At 40.6% G+C, this 24,535-nt stretch overlaps 1 protein-coding gene and 1 long non-coding RNA gene across 4 annotated transcripts in view; one reads left to right on the top strand and one right to left on the bottom strand.

Moving 5' to 3' along the window:
• Window positions 1-19,698, top strand: part of LOC125483678 — a 106,557-nt gene extending 86,859 nt beyond the window's left edge. Inside the window, exon 4 of the long non-coding RNA XR_007262622.1 lies at window positions 19,237-19,698. This is a non-coding gene — a long non-coding RNA (uncharacterized LOC125483678). The remainder of the gene's footprint in view (window positions 1-19,236) is intronic.
• tecpr2 (tectonin beta-propeller repeat containing 2) overlaps window positions 1-24,475 on the bottom strand; it is an 85,882-nt gene extending 61,407 nt beyond the window's left edge. For all 3 annotated transcript variants that reach the window (XR_007262621.1, XM_048599900.1, XM_048599899.1), the window contains exons 1-7: window positions 24,375-24,475; window positions 19,638-19,871; window positions 19,220-19,348; window positions 18,494-18,622; window positions 16,285-16,442; window positions 12,880-13,198; window positions 2,362-2,494 (exon numbers count right to left, since the gene is read on the bottom strand). Coding sequence is in view for 2 of the 3 variants with exons in the window: in XM_048599900.1 (XP_048455857.1) it covers window positions 2,362-2,494; window positions 12,880-13,198; window positions 16,285-16,442; window positions 18,494-18,622; window positions 19,220-19,348; window positions 19,638-19,856 (1,087 nt within the window). In the remaining variant the exon portion in view is untranslated. The remainder of the gene's footprint in view (window positions 1-2,361; window positions 2,495-12,879; window positions 13,199-16,284; window positions 16,443-18,493; window positions 18,623-19,219; window positions 19,349-19,637; window positions 19,872-24,374) is intronic.
• Window positions 24,476-24,535: the final 60 nt, after the last annotated feature.

The raw sequence follows: 24,535 nt of genomic DNA, 5'->3' as shown, positions 1-24,535 counted from the left end.
TTTTGAAAATAAAACATACAGAGCTCATGCAATTTCACGGGTTATGTTTGAATGTTGCAAACTATCAGTTACATGCAATTCTGCCTAGAAATAGGGGTGGAAAAGAGAGAGAGAGAGAGAGAGAGAGAGAGAGAGACAGGGGCACTGCTGGTTGCAGCTGTGCTTCTGGGAAGGACTACGTGTTCTGTGTAAGGGACTCACCAAGACATTGACGGCAACTGGATATCTTTGCACTGCCGCCCGAAGGTTGCAGGAACAGAACCTCACATTTCACTTGGGAACAGCACCTCATATTTCACTTGGGAACCCTGCAGCCCAAATGGTATCAATGTGGACTTCACAAGCTTCAAAATCTCCCCTCCCCCAACCGCATCCCAAAAATCAGCCCAGCTTGTCCCCGCCTCCCTAACCTGTCCTTCCTCCCACCTATCCCCTCCTCCCACCTCAAGCCCCACCCCCATCTCCTACCTACTCGCCTCATCCTGTCCCCTTGACCTGTCCCCCATGGACTGACCTAACCCCTCCCTAACTCCCCATCTACACTCACCTTTACAGGCTCACCCCCGCCTCTTTGACCTGTCTGTCTCCTATCCACCTATCTTCTCCTTTATCGATGTTCTATCCGCCTCCCCCTCTCTCCCGATTTATTTCAGAATCCCCTTCCCCTCCCCCATTTCTGAAGAAAGGTCTGGGCCTGAAACGTCAGCTTTCCTGCTCCTCTGATGCTGCTTGGCCTGCTGTGTTCATCCAGCTCTACACCTTGTTATCTTTGCACTGTACAATTCAGGTAGGTATCTAGAAGTTGACAGGCCGCTAAGTGTTCGGGTCAGAATTCCTGAAAAGCCCTTCAGAATTTTGGGGTGGGGGTGGGGGTGAGGTGGTCAGAAAAAGTTATGTGGTGGTAAAAGTTCAAACCGCTGAGAGTGGAGTTTGAAAAACCCATCAGCAATATTTGCTCGATGTAACTGAACAAGATTAGAATTCAGGGGAAAAGCTAGGGGGCAGTTCTAGATTGAAGAAGCTAGTCGTCCATAAAAAGTTGAGTTGCTTATAGTTTTTGGGCACCAGACGTGCACAGACCCTGCTAAAAGAAGGTGAACTGACCAGAAAGTGAACAGTCATTGAGGCAGTCCATCACATAGTGGCTTGAGAGGGAGTTTGTGCATTGTGCCCAAGGGTCAGAAGACTAGGACGAAATAAAAGTAGAGTCATTTACAAATGTTCCCCAAACGTTTTTGGCTTAGTCAACGATTTTCTGGCTTACAAAAGCCTAACCTAATTTGCACATGTCAAACATAATCCTTGTAATGTGGAAATCAACCTGGTCACTGATTATCACAATAAATAAACTTTTGACGTCAAATACTATCTTGTGTAAACATTTACAAACTTAGAAAACACTCAAAACAGGACTATAAAGCTATGCACAAAGAAAAGTTCAACTTAGCTGACAGAAGACTGTGGCAATTTTTGGATTGTTAACAGATTGTGCAACAGACTGACCTTCAAACTTGTTCCTAGCCATCCCCTCCCAATAAACTCTTTTTCCAAAACTTTCCTTGGCAGAATGCACTTTTATTTAAATATATTAGGGTCTATTGAGTTAGGCCCCACCTGTCTCGCTGCTCTGTGAACTTTACTTGGTTTAGGCCATTGAAATCTATAGCTGTTTGGTGCACACCATGTGGTCACATTTCATGCATGAATGTCATGAAACTTTTCAGCTATGAAAGAGATTGAATAGCAAATACAGTAAGATTCATATTTTACGAGCTAGCGAAACATCTTTACATTAAGGAGTACAGAGGAAGGGGCTTCATTAGATAAGCTCTATTTGGATAACACATACATACAGCGGCCAACTTCAATTCCCAATGGTCAGCAATCAAAGATCAAGCATTATTGGGAAGGCAATAGCCTAGTGGTATTGTTGCTGGACCGTTAATCCAGAGACCTAGGTAATGTCCTAGGGACCCGGGTTTGAATTCCACCATGGCAAAGGGTGGAATCTGAATTCAATAAGTATCTGGAATTAAGAATCTAACGATGACATTGAATCCATTGTCGATTGTTGGAAAAACCCATCTGGTTCACTAATGTCCTTTAGGGAAGGAAACTGCCATCCTTACCTGATCTGGCCTACATGTGACTCCAGACCCACAGCAATGTGGTTAACTCTGAACTGCCCTCTGGACAATTAGGTATAGGCAATAAATGCTGCCTAGCCAGCAATGCCCTCGTCCAGTTAATGAATTAAAAAAAATTCAAGTTGGTATGTTTCTGATCTCCACCGCAATGCCATGTGACATGGAGGTTTCTCCAATTCAGCCCAAAGTGATGTTTTTAATTAAGCAATCTTACCCATTAACTTGAAACATTCTGGTTTGCTGGAAATTCGAATTATATCACGGTCATCAGTCAACATGAAAATTTCATCTTCTGTACAGGAAACAGACACAATGCCACTGAGCCCTTCAAGTCCAGCAATCAGAGCCTGCAAATAGAGTCATAGAGTTATAAGAGATGTACAGCACGGAAACAGACCCTTCGGTCCAACTCGTACAGTGAAATCTAGTCCCATTTGTCAGCATTTGGCCCACATCCCTCTAAACCCTTCCTGCCTGTTATAGTTGCATCAGCCTCTACCACTTTCTCTGGCAGCTCATTCCATACATGAACCACCCTCTGCATGGAAAAGCTGCCCCTTAAGTTCCTTTTATATCTTTCCTCTCTCACTTTCAACAATATGCCCTCTAGTTTTAGACACCCCCGTCCCAGGGAAAAGACATAGAAACATAGAAGATAGGAGCAGGTGGAGGCCATCCAGCTCTTTGAGCCTTCTCTGCCATTCTTCACGATCATGGCTGATCATCCAACTCAATATCCTAATCCTGCTTTCTCCCCATAACCTTTGATCCCATTCGCCCCAAGTGCAATATTTTGAATACATTCAAAGTTTTGGCAAATTCAAATTCCTTGGCTCTTCCATTTATCAATGCCCCTCATGATTTATAAACTTCTATAAGGTCACCCCTCAGCCTCCAACACTCCAGGGAAAATAGCCCCAGCCTAATCAGCCTCTCCCTATATCTCAAACCCTCCACCCCTGGCAACTTCCTTGTAAATCTTTTCTGAACCCTTTCCTTCCTATAGCAAGGTGACCAAAATTGCATGTAGTATTCCAAAAGTGGCTTAACCAATATCCTGTACACCGCAATATGACCTCACAACTCCTATACTCAAAGCACTGGCCAGTGAAGGCAAGCATACCAAATGCTTTCTTCACTATCCTGTCTATCTGGGACTCCACTTTCAAGGAACTATGAACCTGCACCCAAGGTTTCTTTGTTCAGCAACACTCTCCAGGACATTACCATTAAATGCATGAATCCTGCCCTGATTTGCCTTTCCAAAATGCACCACTTCACATTTATCTAAATTAAACTCCATCTGCCACTCCATAGCCCATCTGATCAAGATACCATTGTACTCTGAGGTAACCTTCTTCGTTGTCCACTACACCTCCAGTTTTGGTGTCATCTGCAAATCTACTAACCATCCCTCCTATATTCACATCCAAATCATTTATACAAATGACGAAAAGCAGCGGATTCAGCACCAATCCTCGTGGCACACCGCTGTTCACAGGAATCCAGACTGAAAAGCAACCCTCTTCCACCACCCCTCTCCGTCTTCTACTGTCAAGCCAGTTCTCTTTCCAAATGACTAGTTCTCCCTCTATTCCATGTGATCTAATCTTGCTAAACAGTCTACCATGAGGAACCTTGTCGAATGCTTTACTGAAGTCCACGAAGATCACATCCACCACTCTGCTCTCATCAATCTTCTTCGTTACTTCTTCAAAATCATGTTAGTGAGACATGATTTCCCACACACATAGCCATGTTGACTATTCCTAATCAGTCCTTGCCTTTCCAAATACATGTAAATTCAGTCCCTCAGGATACCCTCCAACAACTTGCCCACCATCGAGGTCAGGCTCATCCAGCCATAGTTCCCTGGCTTTTTCTTACCACCTTTCTTAAATAGTGGCACCACATTAGCCAACCTTCAGTCTTCTGCCAACTTACCTGCGGCTATCGATGATACAAATATCTCAACAAGGGGCCCAGCAATCACTTCCCTAGCTTCCCACAGAGCTCTAGCGTACACCTGATCAGGTCCCAGGGATTTATTCACCTTTATGCATTTTACGACATCCAGCACTTCCTCCTCTGTAATATGGATATTTTTCAAGTTGTCGCTATTTATTTCCTCCTACGTTCTCTATCTTCTGTATCCTTCTCCATAGTAAACACTGATGCAAAATACTCATTCAGTAACTCCCCCCATCTCCTGCGGTTCCACACATAAGCAGTCTTATTGATTTTTAAGGGGCCTATTTTCTCCCTAGTTACCCTTTTGCCCTTAATGTATTTGTAGAATCCCTTTGGATTCTCCTTAACCCTATTTGCTAAAGCCATCTCATGTCCCCTTTTTACCTTCCTCATTTCCCTCTTTAATATACTCCTATTGCCTTTATACTCTTTTAGGGATTCACTCGATCTCTGCTGTCTATACCTGACATATACTTCCTTCTTATTCTTGACCAAAACCATAATTTCTCTCGTCATCCAGCATTCCTTACACCTACCAGCCTTGCCCTTCACCCTATCAGGAAAATACTGTCTCTGGACTATCATTATCCCATCTTTGAAGGCTTCACATTTTCCAGCCGTCCCTTTACCTGCAAACATCTGTCCACAATCAACTTTTGAAAGTTCTTGCCTAATACGATCAAAATTGGCCTTCCCCCAATTTAGAACTTTAACTTTTAGATCCGGTCTATCCTTTTCCACTGTTATTTTAAAACTAATAGAATTATGGTCACTGGCCCCAAAGTGCACCCCCACTGACAGCTCAGTCACCTGCCCTGCCTTATTTCCCAAAATTAGGTCATGTTTTGCACCTTTTCTAGTAGGTTCATCCACATACCGAATCAGAAAATTTTCTTGTACACATTTAACAAATTTCTCTCCATCCAAGCCCTTAACACTATGGCAGTCCCAGTCTATGTTTGGAAAGTTAAAATTCCCTACCATAACCACTCTATTATTCTTGCAGATAACTGAGATCTCCTTACAAATTTATTTCTCAATTTTCTGCTGACTACTGGATGGTCTATAGTACAATCCCAATAAGGTGATCATACTTTTCTTAGTTCCACCCAAATAACTTCCCTGGACGTATTCCCAGGAATATCCTCCCCAAGTATTGCAGTAATATTATTTCAACTTGCTCTTTTCCCCAAATGTCCTACTCTCAGACTGAACTCCTTCCTCACTATCTCCATGGGACAAACCCCACCCCCCATCCTTACTAGTTTAAATCCTCCTGAGCAGCTCTAGCAAATCTTCTCGCCATTATATTAGACCCCTTCCAATTCTGTCATGTATTAAATATTAAATTGTGATGTTGTTAGTTAATTGACATGACTTATACAAACTTCCATCTTTTGAGTAATACAGAACATTTTTAGATATAACGGATCATCTGGAGCTTAGGTTTCTGGAGATAGCCAATGTTCCATCGCCAGGGATGGAACGGGAGGCAAGAGAGCCACCTGCTGTCAATGCATGAAGTGACACTGGGGGTACTGTCTAAATAAACAGGGCAGCCCACACCACAAGGTGCAGGAGCTTGGCAGCACCAATGCTAGCACTGGCCAGCGCTTAGTTACAGATGCAGGAAGATGATGCCTCAATGCTGAATGGCCTCAAAAAAAAAGTGAAGTACTGTCAGGGGACAATGGGACCAGGCAGGCATGCAAAGGGAACTGGGGATTTGTTTCAGTGGATGGTCTCCCTAAGCAGTGTCAGGCTCACCTATAAGGGATCCTGGAGACAGGAAGAGGCTCTTAATTGATCAAAGAAGTGACTAAATTGGGCTGTCAGCAAGAAACCAATATGCCAACTTTCCCACTGTTAGCAACATGGCCTGACGACGGGAGCATGTTGAGCATTCTACTCTGACATTTCCTATGCCACTTTGCCAGCCTTCCTGCCTCCCAGCTTGTCCCCAAGGGGCTAAAAGATTTATGGCCCAACTTAATATTTTGCTGTAGAAATGTGTTAAAACTTAATAATCCTTTCAAAACAGAACAAAAGTTTAATTCACTTAAACTCTGTAAAATATCACTGAAAGTACAAAAGTAACTTTTGAAAAATGGTGTTCTAAATTCTCAATATAGCACAAGACCCCTTGACCTTCTCTGACCACAAATGATCTGTCCTTAGAAAAGATCTTCAACTAAACACAACCACTGCAATGAATTAAGATTGGCATGATCCTGAGCTCTACGTCCTTTGCATTCAACTCCTCATCCACTTCTCTAGTCAGCAGTCTATTCTTTTATTAATTCATGCACAGGATCTGGACATCACTGACTAGGCCAGCATTTATTTCCCTTCCCAGAGGGCAATTGTTCTGGTCTTTAGTCACATGTAGGTCAGACCAGTAGGGGGTAGCAGTTACCTTCCCTGAAGGACATTAGTGAACCAGATGGGTTTTTCCTGACAATCGACAATGGTTTCTAGGTCATAGAGTTCAGCATTATGCTCAGACTCTTAATTCCAGGCAATTTTATTTTGAATTAAAACTTCATCTGCCATGCTGGGATTCGAAACTGGATCCCCAGAATATTACCTGGGTGTCAGAATTAATAGTCTTATGATAAGGCCAACACCTCCCACTTCTCTGTTTCACAGCCCGTTTCCATCTTCAGTTTTCTACCACCACCTGCACCCTCCCTCTTGCCTCTCATCCACACTGTCTGCTGATCTGAGTTTCACCTTGCAGAGGCTGAATGCAATTCGTCAACAGATCATCCTATCTCTCCTGAACTGTGACCCCACTATTGGCCGTCCACCTGTTGTCTCCAGATTATGACTGACCTCCTCTCCTTTGAAAATATTCCCTGTTCGGACATAAATCTCAGATCCCAAGCCAAGCTAGCCTACTTCTACTTTCTTCCCAAGATCTATGAATAGAACTTCACTGGTAGACCTATTTTTTCAGTCTGTTTCTGTCCCACTGAACTATAAGCCATAAGAGCAGAAATTAGGCCATTCAGCCCAATGAGTCCCGTCCGTCATTCAATCATGGCTGATAAGTTTCCCAACCCCATTCTCCCACTTTCTCCCCGTAACCTTTGATCCCCTTGACAATCAAGAATCTATCTATCTATCTCCGTCTTAAATATATGCGATGACCTGGCCTTCACAGCCTTCTGTGGCAGTGAATTCCACAGATTCACCACTCTCTGTCTAAAGAAGTTTCTCCTTATCTCTGTTCTAAAAAGCTCTTCTCTTTACTCCGAGGCTGTGCCCTCGGGTCCTAGTCTCTCCTACCAATGGGAACATTTTTGTCCCACTGAACTATTCAACAAATCATCCTCCTCCATTTCTGTCATGATGGCACCACAAAACACACCTATCCCTTTACTTCCTTTTCAGCATTCTGAAAAGACAGTTTTCTTAATTTCACCCTGATCCACTCCTAACTCAATCATAACGTACTCTTCCTATAGCACTTTCCTCAAGAACAAGTTGCAACACAAGTCTTTGTACCTCCTCCTGTCTCCCCATCCAAGGTTTCAAATACTTCTCCTATACTAAAAAAAGATATTTATAATGACCTCTTAATTTAGTTTACTGCAAATTGGAGACCAAATTCAGATCACAGAATCCGTACAGTGTGGAAGCAGGCCATTTGGCCCATTGAGTCATTTCTGCCCCTCCAAAGAGCATCCCAACCAGACCCACTCACCTACACTATCCCGGTAACCCTGCATTTCCCATGACTAATGCCCCTAACCTGCATGTCCCTGGATACTATGGGCAATTTGACATGGCCAATCCACCTAAGCTGCACATCTATGGACTGTGGGAGGAAACCAGAGCACCCAAAGGAAACCCACTCAGACAGGGAGAATGTGCAAACTCTACACAGTCGCCTCAGGGTGAAATTGAACCCGAGTCCCTGGTGCTGTCAGACAGCAGTGCTGACCACTAAGCCACTATGCTGCAGATCCAGTGACTGTTTTGCAGCACCCCTCCATTCAATCTGCAAGACCTCAGTTCCGACAGTGTTCTAATGAATTTTTGCAATAGCACTTCATTTCTCATTTAGGCAAATTACTGCCTTCTGGATTCAACACTGAGTTCACTAATTTCAGATAATGACTCCTGTGCCCATTTTTCTGCCTTTTCTTTTTGCAGCTTGTAGTTTTACTCTTCGTTCTTGGGCATCAGCTGTTCATCATTCTACCATTTATACTTCCACTAGACAATTTATACTTTTTTTCACTTGTCCCATTATCACTCGCTTTGGCCTTGCACAATTGTCATTTAATCTCACCTGTTTCCCACTGTATCACCGACCTTCCTTTTTGTGCTTTTGCCAACTCATCCCTCTATTACATTTTCAATTTTTCCCAGTTTTTATGAAGGATTATAGATCTGAAACATGAACTCAGGTAGCATCTATGGAGAGAAACAGAGTGTTTCCAGCATTTTCTGTTCTTATTTCAGTACAGGTCCCTGTAAGTTTTTCCACTTTTAGAATTTTTCAGATGAATATGGTCAACATCCATATAATTCAAAAACATACCCCCAAACAGCTGGCCAGTTAATTTGGTTTCATGATGGTTCAGGTCTAAACTCACTTGAAAGACAAGCACAGTGAAGCAAGTTTCGACTGCAATTGCTAGTTTAAATTAATCAGTTTTTTATCCACTTCATTATGAACATGAATATTCCAAGCATGCACCATAATGACAGAATATGGAAAATGATTGTATTTCCTCTGAACATTGACAACTTAGTACTAAACTAAGTATTATTGCATTCTGCTGTTAGAACACCTGAACCTATATAGGGCCCTGAAAGGTTTTATAGAAAAGGACACTTTCATAACTTTCACTCCATCAATAGGAAGTGAATATAAAGATCTGGTTCTGAGGATGACAATGCAGTGCTCCAAATGCATTGCGCATTTACTCCTTCAGGTAATGTATTTCTGATCCTACTTAAAGTCAGACCTACCTGAAGCACCTGCAGTTGTTTTTATCATAGGACGTCCAAATGGGTTTCAAGAATTTATTCTTCACTGTCATTTACATCTTTGTTTCATTCAGTATCCTGCTTATATGATTTAAAATTTGTAAGATGTTCTGAAGTTGTCACCTAAGCCCCAAATTCTATTGCTTCCTGTGATCAAGATTAGCTCTCCAAGACATGTATGCTTATGTTCTCCCCTTCGACAGAAAGAAAATTCATCAATTGAGCATTCTTTCTCTGTGATTTGTTGTAGTTTTATACTCAAGTTTAAATGTTCATTTAAGTCATAACTGGATTTATATTAGTTCCTTTCCTTTCACTAATCTGCTTTGTTAAATGGGAAACTTCGGATGTCTTATCTCCTAGGTTTATTTCCTTTATAGCTTTTTGAACTTATATTTTTAACATAAATCAGATAGCATTTACAACTACAATTTTAATTTGGTATGAACTTTTTCCCCACTTTTCTCTTTTCCAATTTTCCCCTTCCCTTTTACCTGAACACATTCACTCTTTTATTCATTCAGTCATGGAATGTGAGCATAGTTCACAAGGCAGTATTTGCTGTTCAACTCTAATTACCCTCAAGGACAATAGGCATAACATAGTGCCATCAGCAACCTTTAGATACTTGCATAACCAGTCTCTAATCTTACTACAGCTTTGGTATAATCGTTTGTACAATATTTGGTTTGGGAGCATGGCTTCATAGCCAAACCCTAGCAGGTCTTGGAAGTCAGTAAAGGAACTCTAGCCTACTCCCCTTTCCTAGAGTGGTTCTTGGAGTCCACTGTAGGCATCAAATGGCAGCCCATTTTTAGAGCGAGTAACAAGACACATGCTGGGAATCATGCTGGCTAGCTTATTTTCTAATTTCACATTAATGTAGAATACTAGCTTTGTTTCCTACTGACAGTTTTAAACAGTTTGCCATGGTAGACAGATAACGCATTACAAAATAAGGTACCTAACAAGATCTGATAATATCAGAGGAGCAACAAGTTCCCCCAGTGTTCCTCAAACAAAACCAAAAATGAATGAGCTTGTCCTGTTATCAGTGCACACACAATGATTGACATATCTGCCAACGTCATAACATACTTTAAAAGTAATTAAATAGCTGTGAAGGGTTTTTGAGTACCTAAAGTTAAAAGCATCAGAAATCAAAGTGCTGTTTGCTTCTTTGCACTAAGCCCTGCTCGTCCATCAAACTGTGCTTTGTGACCTGCCCTGGTTCCCAGTCAGGCAATACCTCATTTAGAAAACAAAAATTCATCCCAGCTTTCAAAATCTTTCATGAACCCCTCCTCCCTATCTCTGTAATATCCTCTAATCCCACAACTCTCCAAGATATGAGCACTTCTCTAATGCTGGCTTCTTGAGCTCCCCAGTTTTCAACTTTCCTTCAGATGTCTTTGCCCCAATCCATCCTTAAATCATTATCTCTCTACTTCTTTCCTCCTCTAAGACATACCTTAAAACTCATCTCCTTTCCAAGCTGTGGTAACTCACCCTACCATCTCCTTATGGAGCTCATTGCCATATTTTATTTTTAAATACTGCTGTGAAAGTCTTGAGCACTTTTTTCTACATAAAAGGCACCAAAAGTTCCGATTGTGGTTGATAGTGCCACCCTGTGGCAGGATACCTCCATCAATAAACAAAAATGGAAGACCTATAACAAAATGTTTACTTAGTATTATGCCAGTAGAAGTATTCACAAAACAAACGCAGAACAAATGTTACATATGCAAGATGCTAAATATATTAACTAATCAGTTAACCTCACCACCTCTACACCTGAAAGTTAAGATCAAGTGCATTCTTCAGGTGTAATGGACTTAGAGCTGTGGGAAATTGAATTAGGCAGTACAGATATAGTTGAGTACCCATTCTAAAATCACATATTTTGCTTTTATTTTTATGTCATTATAAATTAACGACAATATTTTTTAAAGGGGACTACCTCTGTAAACTTGCCAATTATATGCTCATACAGCGTTTACATTGGCAGGAGCATGCAATCAGTGTGACAAATCCACATACATAATTCTCCAATATGAAATATGGTCATGGGAAATTGCATTGAAAAAAAGTTATTACAAATCATATGCTTTTCTTTCAATGCCCAGAATTTTAAATTTAATAATCAGGTGTCGGTTGTTAATACATTACTCTCTTTTTTTCACTCGTGGGCTGTGGATATTGCTGGCTGGGCCAGGATTTATTGCCCATCCCTAGTTGCCCTTGAGAAAGTAGTGGTGAGCTGCTTTCTTGAACTGCTGCAGTCTATTTGCTGTGGGTAGACCCACAAATGTCAAGAGAGGGAATTTCAGGATTTCCAGCAACAATGAAGGAACTGTGATATATATATTTCCAAATCAGGATAGTGAGTGGCTTGGAGGGAAACTTGTCAATAGTGGTGTTCCTATGTATCTATTGCCCTTGTGCTTCTGGATGGTAAACAGTAATAGGTTTGGATGATGCTATATATGGATCTTTCTTGAATTTCTGAAGTGCATCTTGCAGATGACACTCATGTTGCTAATGAGCATTGGGGGTGGAGGGTGTGACCTTTTGAGGACATGGTGTCAATCGAGCAGGCTGCTTTGTCCTGGATTATTTCAAGCTGTACTCACCCATACGAATAGGGAGCATTCTATCACACTCCTGACATGGAGATGGTGGACAGGCTTTGGGGAGTCAGGAAGTGAATTACTTGCCTCTGACCTGCTCATGTAGCCACAGTATTCATATAGCTATACCAGTTTAGCTTCTGGCCAATGGTAATCCTCAGGATGTTAACAGTGAGGGAATTCAGTGATGGGAATATCACTGAATGTCAAGGAGTGATAGCTAGATTGTCTCTTGTTGGAGATGGTCATGGCCTGACATTTGTGTGGTGCAAATGTTACTTGCCACTTCTCAGCCAAAGCCTGGATATTGTCCAGGACCTGCTGCATTTGGACATGGAATGCTTCCATGCTGAGTTGCCCCAATAGGTGCTGAAGGTTGTTTAGTCATCAATCAACATCCACTTCTCTAACATTATGATGGAGGGAAGGTCATTGATGAAGTAGTTGTAGATGGTTAGGCCCTGGACACTACCCTGAGGAACTTCTACAGAGATGTCTTGGAGCTGAGATGACTGACCTCCAACAATCACAACCATCTTTGTGCCACAAGCAAACAGTTTTCGCCCAACTCCCACTGACTTCAGTTTTGCTGGGACTCTTTGATGTCACACTCAGTCAAATGCAATCTTGATGACAAGGGCAGTCAATCTTGCCTCACCTCTGAAATTCAGCTCTTTTGTCCATGTTTGAACTAAGGCTCAACAACGTGCCAGGCTGCAACTTATTATAAACAGAAGCTCAATTAACGGAAACAAAACAGGAAGACTGAATTTTTCTTTTAAATTATGAACAAGAGCAGGGTGTGGGCAAAAAGAGAAGACTTCATACTGAAAACTCTTTGCACTTTATTCTCCTTTATGCAGCATTAACGTTAAACTGTTTACTAGCTGTACTTCAAATAATCAAGAAAAACTGTATTACATTGTGCTATTGATTGCTTAAAATCTCTCAACTTCCAATCTTATTTTTCTCAAGTAGTACCCAACAAGGATCATGTTGCTATAGAATACTACTTCCGCCTAAAATCAAGATAAATGATGATCAATACATGCAAGCAAATATTCATTTTACAATGGTACAGAAATCTGGCTGTTTAAATTATACCTGTTTTGCCAAGTGCATACCTGATTAACTGCATCCAAGACATAAATACTGGTCTTATTCCAGCTCAGCACCCATCCTTCGTGCAGAAAGCACTTCAACAGCCCAAAGTTTCTCTCAGTTGGTTTAATAACAACTTTACTTGCAGCTGACAAACTCGCTCGAGGTAACAGTTCAAATGGCTTCACACCACAAGTAAATACACTTTTTAAAAGGAGTGTTGACTGAACAACCCCTTGGACATCTGATTTCCACAGTCGAAGTCCAGGTCTTGAAGCATATAAATTCACATTAGTTTGTTTACAGAGTCCTGGTAGGAAACAGGCTCCAAATCTGCCAGCACTGAAAACGTGAGAGATTAAAGATATTTCAGTTCATTTATTTTATACTCGCATGACAACAATCCTCTATTAAATTAGACCTCTCATTTGAAATGTTATTTTTTTCTTATATGCAGAATTAACTTTCAATTATACTTACATTTACACTTTCAGAAATAAGAAATGTAGTTTTCTACATCAATAACTAAATATCAGAAATTGTATTATTTTCAGTCATATATACTCAGCTAGAGTGAAATATTGGAGCATGGAATTGATACAGAGCTTCACTGCTAAACAGAAATACACAGCTGGGGTAAAAATACATTCTGCATTAACAAGAGCAGGATCTCTGACTGACAATGAGCCGACGTTGGAAAATTTGATGAACGCAATAAGCTTGTAGGAACAGAAAGAAATAAGGGGCCTAAGGCAGAAACGAAGGTAAAGAATGAAAACTTCTTGCACATGGAGATGAGGAAGAACGCTTGGAGAAAACCACAAAATCAGAAGTTGTGATCTCTAATCTGAGAGATCTGTGGAGAGAGGAACGTGTTTGAAACATCTGTGACACAATTCTAATGCTTTCAGAGTATTTTCTATTAGACTTTGAATTGGGCTTGCAAGGCCAAATGTTACACCTAAAAGTGTCTGGAAAGAACCCTGAAAGTAATGTGCTCAGACAGTCATTTGATTTGATTTGATTTATTATTATTGTCGCATGCACTGAGACACAATGAGAAGTATTGTGTTTCGTGCTAACCAGGCAAATCATACCTTACATAAGTATTTTAGGGTAATAGAACAGAATGCAGAATATAGAGCTATAGCTACAGGGATAGTGCAGGGAAAGATCAATTCTAATATACGAGAGGTCCATTCATAAGTCTGATTACAGTGGTGAAGAAGCTGTTCTAAAATCTGATGGTACATGTTTTCAAACATTTGTATATTCTGCCCAATGGAAGAGGGTGGAAGAGAGTCTAACTGGGGTGGAAGGGGTCTTTGATTACGTTGGTTGCTTTTCCAAGGCAGTAGGAACTGTGATGGAGCCAATGGAAGAAAGACTGGTTTTTGTGATGGACTGGGCTGTGCTCAGTGGTTCATTACAACTGAATGGTTTGCTTGGCAGCCATTTCAGAGGGCAATTAAAAGGCAACCATGTTGTTGTGGGTCTAGATGCAAATGTGGACCAGAGCAGATCAGTGCATCAAGACATTAAAAGGACATTAGTGAACCATCTGAGTTTTTATGATAATCGATAATGGCTTTATGGTCATTAGACTTTTAATGTCAGATTGCTTTGAGTCCACTATCTGCCATGGTGGGTTTCAAACCTAGTCCCCAGAACATTACCTAGTTCTCTAGATTACTAATCCAGCAACAATGCAATTGCCTCCCAACCTCCCATTACTTCTTTTACTGTTATTGCTGAGAGTCTGAGAAGTATTTGACCAATTAAAGGAAGGGGTAAAAAGAAAAGAGGAACACTCTTGAAGTGGGGTTAAGGGAGGTTGTGGAAATTAGGCCATTTTTCTAAGTGGATGATCACCTTTCTCAGTGAGACTGAGAAAGGGTGACAGCTACTGAGCAGGACAATTCAATTGCCATAATTAAGGGACTGCCTTCTCAAATGAGGAAGAAATGCAACTCTTTGAAGAAGTTAAACAATGTAAGCAAGTCTTAAGATTTACTCAAGTTCCGCAATGATTTGTAACAGCAGAGCTGCACTTCATTTGGATTTATTTAGCAAATGTTTCTTGTACGGAGACTAGTAGCATATAAAAATAAAATTATCTGGGAGATATCATGGAAATCCCTTCTTGCAAATTAAAAAAAAGACCGTATCAATTATTTGAGGCAGGCTCGATTAAGAGCCTGGAGACATCCTTCCTTCTGGCTGTTATGTCTTTTTTAAGGCAGTGGTTCCTATACACTGCAGATGATTGCCTTAATTTTTTTTATGCTGCTAAAATATATTCTTAAAAAATGCATTTCCCTTAGTTTCATCTGCTCAATTCTCCAGAAGGCAGGAACATATCAATGAGACAGATTCAAGAGGCAGCTGCAATCTCTATCCATTGTTGTTTATATACAAGTATGGATAGTAACATGTCTGCAGGCTTTATGGTACGGGAGGTATTACAATTGACTCCAATTCTCTCCATATAATTTCCAATAAGGTTCACTGGATGACAATCAGGAACTCTTTTCTTTTCTCTTCCATACTTTGGAGACACTAAAATTAACAACAGTCCCAACCACAATCAACACACAATAGGAATCTACGATAAAACTTAGAAAATCGGAGCAGCAGTAGAACATTCGGCCCTTTGAGTTAGTTCTGCTATTCAACTGATTATGGCTGGTCATCCAACTCAGTACCCTTTCTCCACTTTCTCCCCATTCCCTTAGATCCCTTTAGCTCCAACAGCTATATCTAACTGCTTCTTGAAAGCAATCAATATTTTGGCCTCAACTGGAGCTTTCTTGACTACAACACAAAATAATTTAGCCTGTGACCTAGTAGGATGGCACACCTTTTATATTTAGGAAGTAGCAGCTGAAAGACACTGTGTGCATGCTCTATAGAAAGCCAGCAGGGACCTGACGGGCAAATGGCCTCTATGTCATAACAATTATGATGTGCAATTTAAATATGATCACAACCATGGAAACATTAAGAAGCCCAAGTCAATAATGGTAAGAAAACCAAAAGAACTGCAGATGCTGTAAATCAGAAACAAAACCAGAAGTTGCTGGAAAAGCTCAACAGGTTTGGCAGCATCTATGAAGAGAAATCAGAGTTAATGCTTTGGGTCCGGTGACCCTTCCTCAGAACTCCGAGTTTGTTCTGCCATTCAATATGATTACAGCTGATCATTCAACTCAGTACCCTTTCCCCGCAGAACTCAGAATTCTGAGGAAGGGTCACCAGACCCAAAATGTTAACTCTGATTTCTCTTCATAGATGCCGCCAGACCTGCTGGGCTTTTCCAGCAACTTCTGTTTTGTGTCAATAATGTTATGTTTCTGATTACTCAGAAGCTACAGGAATTTTACTTGATGCACTGTATTATGTCTGCTTCTTTAAAATTTGGTTCTCACCTTTTCCTTGGCTGGGTTCCAACCTGTTTGATAATGTTCTGCTCAGTATATATAAGAACAGAACGCAAGTAAGTTGAAACCAGTAGTACTTTTTGAGTGTAGTCTAACTGTACTATAGGAGATGACTCTTCCAATATCACTCTGGGACTACAAACACCCTGCAACAGGATACAGAAGTTAAATAAATATGTTACAAATCACATTCTGATTTGAACATTTTAATTAACACACTTAAATTTTTTTCAGTCTATGTTATTTGTTTATTTGTCAATGTCGAAGAAAACACAGATTTATCAACTCATTTTCAACTAAAGGCTATTGCAGATGCTCATAAAATATCACATTTCTCTTTAGGTAGGAACAATTCATTTGCTCTACCATCCTATGAGATTACATCTGATCTGGTTGTGTCCATGTGTTAGAAAATTCCTCAAAATTTCACCAGTAGAATTACTCCTTACAAACAAGTGCTAAACATAAGAAAATTGCTTAGAAAAAGCCCACAAAATATGCTCTTTCTTCCGCTTGTCGACCCTCGCATTGACCAATCATCGTGCTCACCACTTCCCTACCCCCACTCTCTGGACATGGGACAGGGCACCAAGGCGGAGAAAGCAGGAGGGAGTCAGCACTAAGCAACAAAGACATTATAATGTCCATTATAATGTCAACCAGGCTATGTGAAGCTGCATCATCCACAATGCAAAACAGAAACCTCAACACTCAAATGCGCAAAACCAGCACATAATATTCATGAGGTTAAAGCAGAACAACTTCAAACAGGATAACTTAAAACTGGCCTTGCATTACTCCAGATGGGGTCTGACCAAGGCTCTGTACACTGCAGCACTTCCTCACTTTTGTATTCTAGTCCTCTGAAGATGATGACTTAGACTCCCTACAGTGTGAAAACAGGCCCTTTGGCCCAACAAGTCCACAGTGACTCTCAAAGGATCCCAATCAGACCCATCCCCCATAACCCACCTAATCTACACATCCCTGAACACTATGGGCAATTTAGCATGGCCAATCCACCGAGCCTGCGCACCTTTGGACTGTGGGAGGAAACAGGAGCACCCGGAGGAAACCCACACAGACACAGGGAAAGTGTGCAAACTCCACACAGACAGTTGCCCAACAGTGGAATCAAACCCAGGCCCCTGGTGCTGTGAGGCAGCAGTGCTAACCTCTGAGCCACTGTGCCGCCCAGGTGCTGCACAGTGGCTCAGTGGTTAGTACTGCTGCCTCACAGCGGCAGGGACCCAGGTTCAATTCCACCCTTGGGCGACTGTCTGTGTAGAGTTTGCACATTTTCCCTGTGTCTGTGTGGGTTCCCTCCGGGTGCTCCTGTTTCCTCCCACAGTCCAAAGGTGCGCAGGTTAGGTGGATTGGCCATGCTAAATTGCCCGTACTGTCCAGGGATGTTTGGGTTGAATATGGGGAAATGCAGGGGTAGGGGAATGAGTCAGGGCAGGATGCTCTTCGGAGGGGCAGTGTGGATTTGTTGGGCCAAATGGCCTGCTTCCACACTGCAGGGATTCTACGATTCTATGAAGATACAGGCTAAAATTACATTGGCCTTAATTATATTTTGTATCTGTACTGTAGCTTTTAGTCATGTTAAAAATGGTACCAAAATATTTTGTCAAGCTACAGTTCTTACCTGTATAAGTAAAGAACTGATCTCAGTTCTAAAGCAGATAAATACACATTTCCCCTCATTAAACGTAATCTGCCATAATTTTGCACCCTCACGTAGTCCATCCCTTTGTTATCAGCTGATCTAGTCAATTTACCTTAACTTTTATATTAGTGTCATCATAATTTTCTATTCCTTCTTTCAATCTATTAATACACATGGTTAAAAATGATGTTCCCCAAGGGGAATGATATACCGGTTAGCTATATCCCTCAAGACCCTTACCATAATGCCAAATTACCCTGACTGGAAATTCTGAAAGTTGGGCAAGGACTGTTCATCTTTAGTGCTCCTTTCTTGCCAATCTGATGAAATCAAATACTAGTACTTCTAACAACTTTCGTCCATTAAAATAATACTGCCAACACATTTCAAACAAAAAACTTGAAAAAAGTAGTCTGCTTCCAAAACCGTGGATTCTTAAATAGTTGCATTTGCCATACATTTACAAATCTATAACCCTACTAGATAATCTAGCGATTCACAATATATCATTTTATGAATCATTACCTGGTCCAAATCCACAGCAGCATACACTACTTTGCCTTGATCATCCCCAGAGAACAGTTTCATTCCATTAGTGCTCCAAGCTAGTGCTGTAATATTACTTTTGTGAATACACACATCAAATCGACGCAACTGTGAAGCAAGCATTACATTAAAAAGTCAAGAAAAACAAGGAAAACATTAAATTTATCAGTAGCCAAATACAACTATTCTGTTACATTTATGCTTTACAAAATTGCAGAAAATGAATTTGAAAGCTGCAAGACACAATACAGACAACTTTTCACATGGCTCTTATGCAACTGACAGACAAATAAAAAGACTGTAATATTTCTAGATCATGGATGAAATAAAAGTTTTTTGAATAATTTATCAGTGCATTTTTAAAATTTCAACACATAATTAGACATTTGAATTAAACTTAATACTCATTGTCAACTGAAGAAATTCCAAAGAAGAGTTATATTTGACTCAGAAATAATAAAGTTTTATCTCCACAGACGCTGGTAGACCAGCTGGATACTCCTTACACATTCTCTTTTTATTACAGTATCAGTGATGCTGATAGGAGAAACAGCAGCAGACTGCCTAGGTAGCTACAGAAACTGGCAAAATACCTTATATTAGTTTTGCAGAAAAAGGAGACAATCTGCCGGTGCTATTACATCAAAGACCAAAATACTGCTCAATGCGCGAAAACTAAATCATGCATCCAAAGCTCTAATTTACCTGCTTGTTTCTTCCAGGCAATGGGGAAACGAGCTGGAAAAGTACTACCCTTCCTGAAGATGTTCCAACAGCAACAAGGTCATCAAAACAAGCCAACAATTTCACTACTCTAATAGTATCAGTTTTACCCTTAATGAGAAAGAAAACTCTTTTAGTAAACAACTATATCACAAGTTTAACAAAACATACACAAGGCTATTCGATTTAATTTATTTCGAAAATACACGAGTACATTCTAGTACTTTCTTAAAACCTGTCAGCATCTCAGAAGGATGAATCTAACTTATCACTGATATTATTCTCAATGCTTTGCACTAATGGTAAAATAGAAAGATAAAAATGTTTATCCTACTTCTCTCCTGGTCCTAAGCAAATTTTGTTCACATAACTACAGCAACAGACTAACGTTCAAACGTACCTCTAGATTATATTTTGTCATCTTGTTCAGCCGTCTGCAGTAGAGATAAAGCATACCGATATTACTGCCCACTGCAATGTAGTCTTTATTGGCATCAAGTGCTGTGAGATGGACGAGAACATTTCTAAACCCCTTCTGTACTTTTGTTGGGATAGCATTAAGTAGGTAAGATAAGGGACTGAACTCCTTAAACGCTGTGAAGTGCACATCTAATGCCATGGCATCAATAAGACACTGATAATGAGGAAAAACAAACAAAAGGAAAATGTAATTAGAAAATGTAATTAACTACACACAAAATGCAATCCGCGCACACCAGACAAGTTTATATTGGACAGTCAAAGTTCAGACAATAGCTGTTGACTGGTCAGTTATCTCAGACAAATATCATGTCCAAAATGATGACAAAAAGTTCAAAATTATTTAACTGTTAATGATAGGTTACCATCACGTCAATTAACTGGTCTAAGCAGTTACCTTACTATGGACTATTTTGGGACTTGCACGCAAGTGTCAATAGTGCGATCCGATACTGTGTAAAAGACCTACTGATTCTCTATCATGTTTGGCACATTATAGATAATGAGATAGATAGGTAGTGATAATAGATAATCGCTCGAGCTATAATGTGACAAACTGAAACCTGGAATGGCAGTGTGGAGAAACTTATGCCAATAAGAAAATATAAGTTAATAACAGGCATATCAAATAGACAAAACATTAACTGAATGATTAACATAATAAAAACAGCTTGCTCAATATATACAACAGGTATGTTAATACCAAAAAAAAAACCGTGGGATAAACAGCTCCAGTAAAACATGATCAGAAATGGTTATAGATTGGACAAAACAGAAATGCAGCATCTTAAAATTTAACAGCAGTGTTTTTATAACATAAAATTTAATGGCAATGTTGTTTTTAAAAATATTTCAACTTGATGTGCCCACTCCTAAAACAAGCTCTTGACAGGGTTCATTCTCACCATTTCTTGGAAGGGAGCAAAGCAGAGAGACAGAATTAGGATAATTTCACAATAATCTCATTCAGTTTGGAAGCAGCAAAAGTGCACAAATTAACACAAGGCTTTATTATTGAAAATGCAAGTTAAAGTCCAACTGCCATGGTTCTGACAGCTTCACAAAGGAATAATCTGGACAGAGCTCCAATTGCTCCCATAGCTTAACGGTGAGCTGCTATATCCCTTTTATTACCTTATTCATGTGTTGGAATTCTAATTGCTATGCAACCTGTCCCTTTTATGACACAGAACATTTATTTTATTCTTCCATAGGAACTGGGCATCACTGGAAAGACCAACATTTGTTATTGATCCCTAACTGTTATCAAGATGGCAGTGAACTTGCTTTCTTGAACCGCTGCAGTCCAAGTGGCGAAGGTACACTCATGGTGCTATTAGGAAATGAATTCCACATTTTTGACCCAGTGATAGTGAAAGAACAGCAATATAGTTCCAAGTCAGGATGGTGTGTAACCTGGAGGGGAACGTCTGGGTGCTGGTATTCCCATGTGTCAGCTCTCCTTGTGCCTCCAGGTGGTAGAATGCGTGAGTTTAAATGGTGCTGAGAAAGGACTCTTGGCGAGATGTAGCACTGCACCTTGTACATGGTACACACTGCTGCTACTGTGCATCAAATGTTGAAGGTAATGAATATTTAGTATTGAGCTGGTGGATGGGTGATGATCAAGTCGGCTGTTTGGTCTAGGGCAGTGTCGACCTTCCTGAATGTTGTTGGTGCTGCACTCATCCGGGCAAGCAGACATCACACTCTGCCTTCTAGACATTGGATTGGCTTTGCAAGATCAAGAGGTAAATTGCACACTTCACCTCAGAATTCCCAGCCTTGGCTTGTTCTTGAAACCAGTGTATTTAGATATTCCTCCAAAGGGTCACAATACAATAATGCAGATCACAAAATCTCAGGTTTGGTTCTTCTAACCTAATTCACCCCTCTCTGTAGTAAATTCCATCTGTCAACATGAGAATGATTTGTTTACTCTTACATTCTGTTTACCGCTTGTTAGCCAATCCTTAACTCATGCCAGTATCTATCACATGTGCTTTAATTTGCTTACCAGTCTTCTGTGGGGGACTTCATAGGAAGCCTTCTGAAAATCCAAGCGTACAAAATTCCTCAACTCTCCTTTATCAATTTTGTTCGTAACATCCTCAAAAAAAACTCAGTTTGTCAAATATGATTTCCCATTCAAAAGTCCACGCTGACTATGCCCAATCAGATAATTTTTATCCGAGTGTCTATTTATCCCATTCTTTATTATATAGTATTTTCCCTATTATTGATGCAAGAATGGCAGGTCTGTAATTCCCTGTTTTCTCTCTCGCTGCCTTCTTAAAAAATGGGTGACGTTCTGCCAGAAACATTTCAGAATCTATCAAATGCTGGAAGATGATCACTAATATATTCTCTATATCCCCAATCATTGCCTTCAGCCCTGTGGGATACAGAATATCAGGTCAAGAGAACTTAACAACTTTCAGTCTTATTCATTTTTCCAGTACAACCTTATTACAAATACCAATTTTCTTCAACTCCTCATTCTCCCTAGTCAGTTGCATTTCTAATGCTAGGAGTTTTTTGCACCTTTCTTGATGAAAGCAGACATAAAGTAATTATTTGTCTTCTCAGCCATTTCTCCATTCCCCACTATAAATTTGCCTGACAGACTAACATTCGCCTCAGCCAAACCTTTCCTTTCTACATACCTGAAGCTTTTACAGTCCACTTATGGTTTTTTGCTAGATTGCATTCATATTCTATTCTCCTTTTCCTTACGAGTCCTCCTTTGCTATACTCTTAAAAACCTCCCACCCTTACATTTACTACTATTTGTGGCAACTTTATAAATCTTTTAATCTTACACAGTCCTTAATTTCCTTTGTTAGCCACATTTGAGTTTTTACACTTTGAAGGAATGTATAGTTAATGTAAAGCATGTAATATTTCTTTTAAGACTATCTACTGCATATGTATAGTCATGCCTGTTAATGCATTTTCCCAATCCACCTCAGCCAATTTGTACTTCATGCCTTCATAACTTCCTTATTCAAATGTTACATCCTTGCTTCAGATTGAAGTACCTTACTTTCAAACATAATACACAATTTTATCATATTGTGTCTTGCCACTTGTCAGTTCACGTCTGGATATTGGCCAAGTCTTGCTGCATTTGGACATGGATGGCTTCAGTGTCTGAGAAGTTGCGAATGGTGTTGAACATCAGGCAAGTGTTGGCAAACGTCTCTCTTTCTAACGTTATGATGGAGGGAAGGTCATTAATAAGGTAAGTGAAGATGGTTGGGCCAAGGGCATTATCTTGAGGAAATCTTGCAGAGATATCTGGAACTGAGATGATTAACCTCTGACAACCACAGCCATCCTCCTTTGCTCAGGTTTGACTCTGACTCCTGAATCAAACTGATTCCAGTTCTGCACAGCTCCTCAATGCCACACTCGGGCAGAAGTGCCATAGCCTTGATGTCAAGGGCAGTCACTCTCGCCTAATGCCTGGAATTTAGTTATTTAGTTCAAGTTTGAACCAAGGCTATAATGAAATCAGGAGCTGTGTGGCCTTGGCGGAACCCAAACAAGGCATCATTGAGCAGGTTATTGCTGAGCAAGTGCTGCTTGCAAGAACTATCGATGATACCTTCTATGACTTTACTAACGATTAACAGTAGACTGATGGAGAAGTAATTCGCCATGTTGGATTTGTCCTGTTTTTGTGTACAGAACATATCCGGGCAATTTTGTTGGGTAGATGCCAGTGCTGTAGCCATACCGAAATCTTCAGCAATTGCCGGAACTATTGTTGGAATGGTGTCAGAGCCTACAGCCTTTACAGAACCCGGTGCCTTCAGCTATTTCTTGATATGATGTGGAGTGAACTGAACTGGATGAAGTCTGGCATTTGCAATGCTGGGGACTTCTGTGAAAGGATGGAATGGATAAATCACAGCAATTCTGGCTGAAGACTGTTGCAAATACATCAGTCTTATCTTTTGCACTAATGTGTTGGGCTCCCCCATCATTGAAGATGGGAATATTTGTGGAGTCTCCTCTTCCAGCGAGTTGTTTAATTGTACACTATCATTCACAACTGGATGTGGCAGCACTGCAGAGCTTAGATCTGACCTGTGGAATCACCTAGCTCTGTCTATCATTTGCTGCTTACGTTGTTTGACACACAAAGATGACAATTAATTTTTAGGAATCCTCCTGTACTGTTCATTGAGCAAGGATTGATCCCCTTTCTTGATGATATTGGAAGCCTGGGATATGCCAGGCCATGAGGTTAAAAATGTTATTACCTGCCAAAAAATTGCATGGTTATCAGTTGCTTCCAGAATATTGCATAGTTATATGTGCTGGAAAAATGTCTAAGTTTAACAGGTATCATTCAATATAGTTTAAATATTGGAGAGGGGATAGAAATGATTTTAAATCTTTCACACGAAACATTCAGCCACTGTCTAGAATACAATGATTGAACAATCATTTTTAATATTGTAAACCTATTCGATCTCAAGATCCTTGTCAACACATCAGGAGATCACTACTACCAGAGCCAGAGAATCTACTGTCCTCAGCCGGGCCTGCGACAATGGTCCACCCGCCACCCCCAGGGATCACTTAAGGCCAAAGGGAATGCCACGCTCCCCACGTCTATGTCAGAGCCATTCCCACCATCACTTACCACGCTCCGAGTTAGATCCCCTGAACCTCATACAATTTCACTCTACGCCGGCCGCCATGTTGCTCCCGACGCCTATTTCCCCCCCCTCTCCCTCCAACTTCAGACCCGAGCGTCAGCTCAACCAATCAGAGCGGACAGGTCACTCCACCAATCAGAACGAA

The sequence above is a fragment of the Rhincodon typus genome, chromosome 8 (genome assembly GCF_021869965.1).
Source record: "Rhincodon typus isolate 14 chromosome 8, sRhiTyp1.1, whole genome shotgun sequence".
Lineage (NCBI taxonomy): Eukaryota > Metazoa > Chordata > Chondrichthyes > Orectolobiformes > Rhincodontidae > Rhincodon > Rhincodon typus.
The sequence above is the reverse complement of the archived record's forward strand: the minus strand, read 5'-3'. Positions and strand labels throughout refer to the sequence as shown.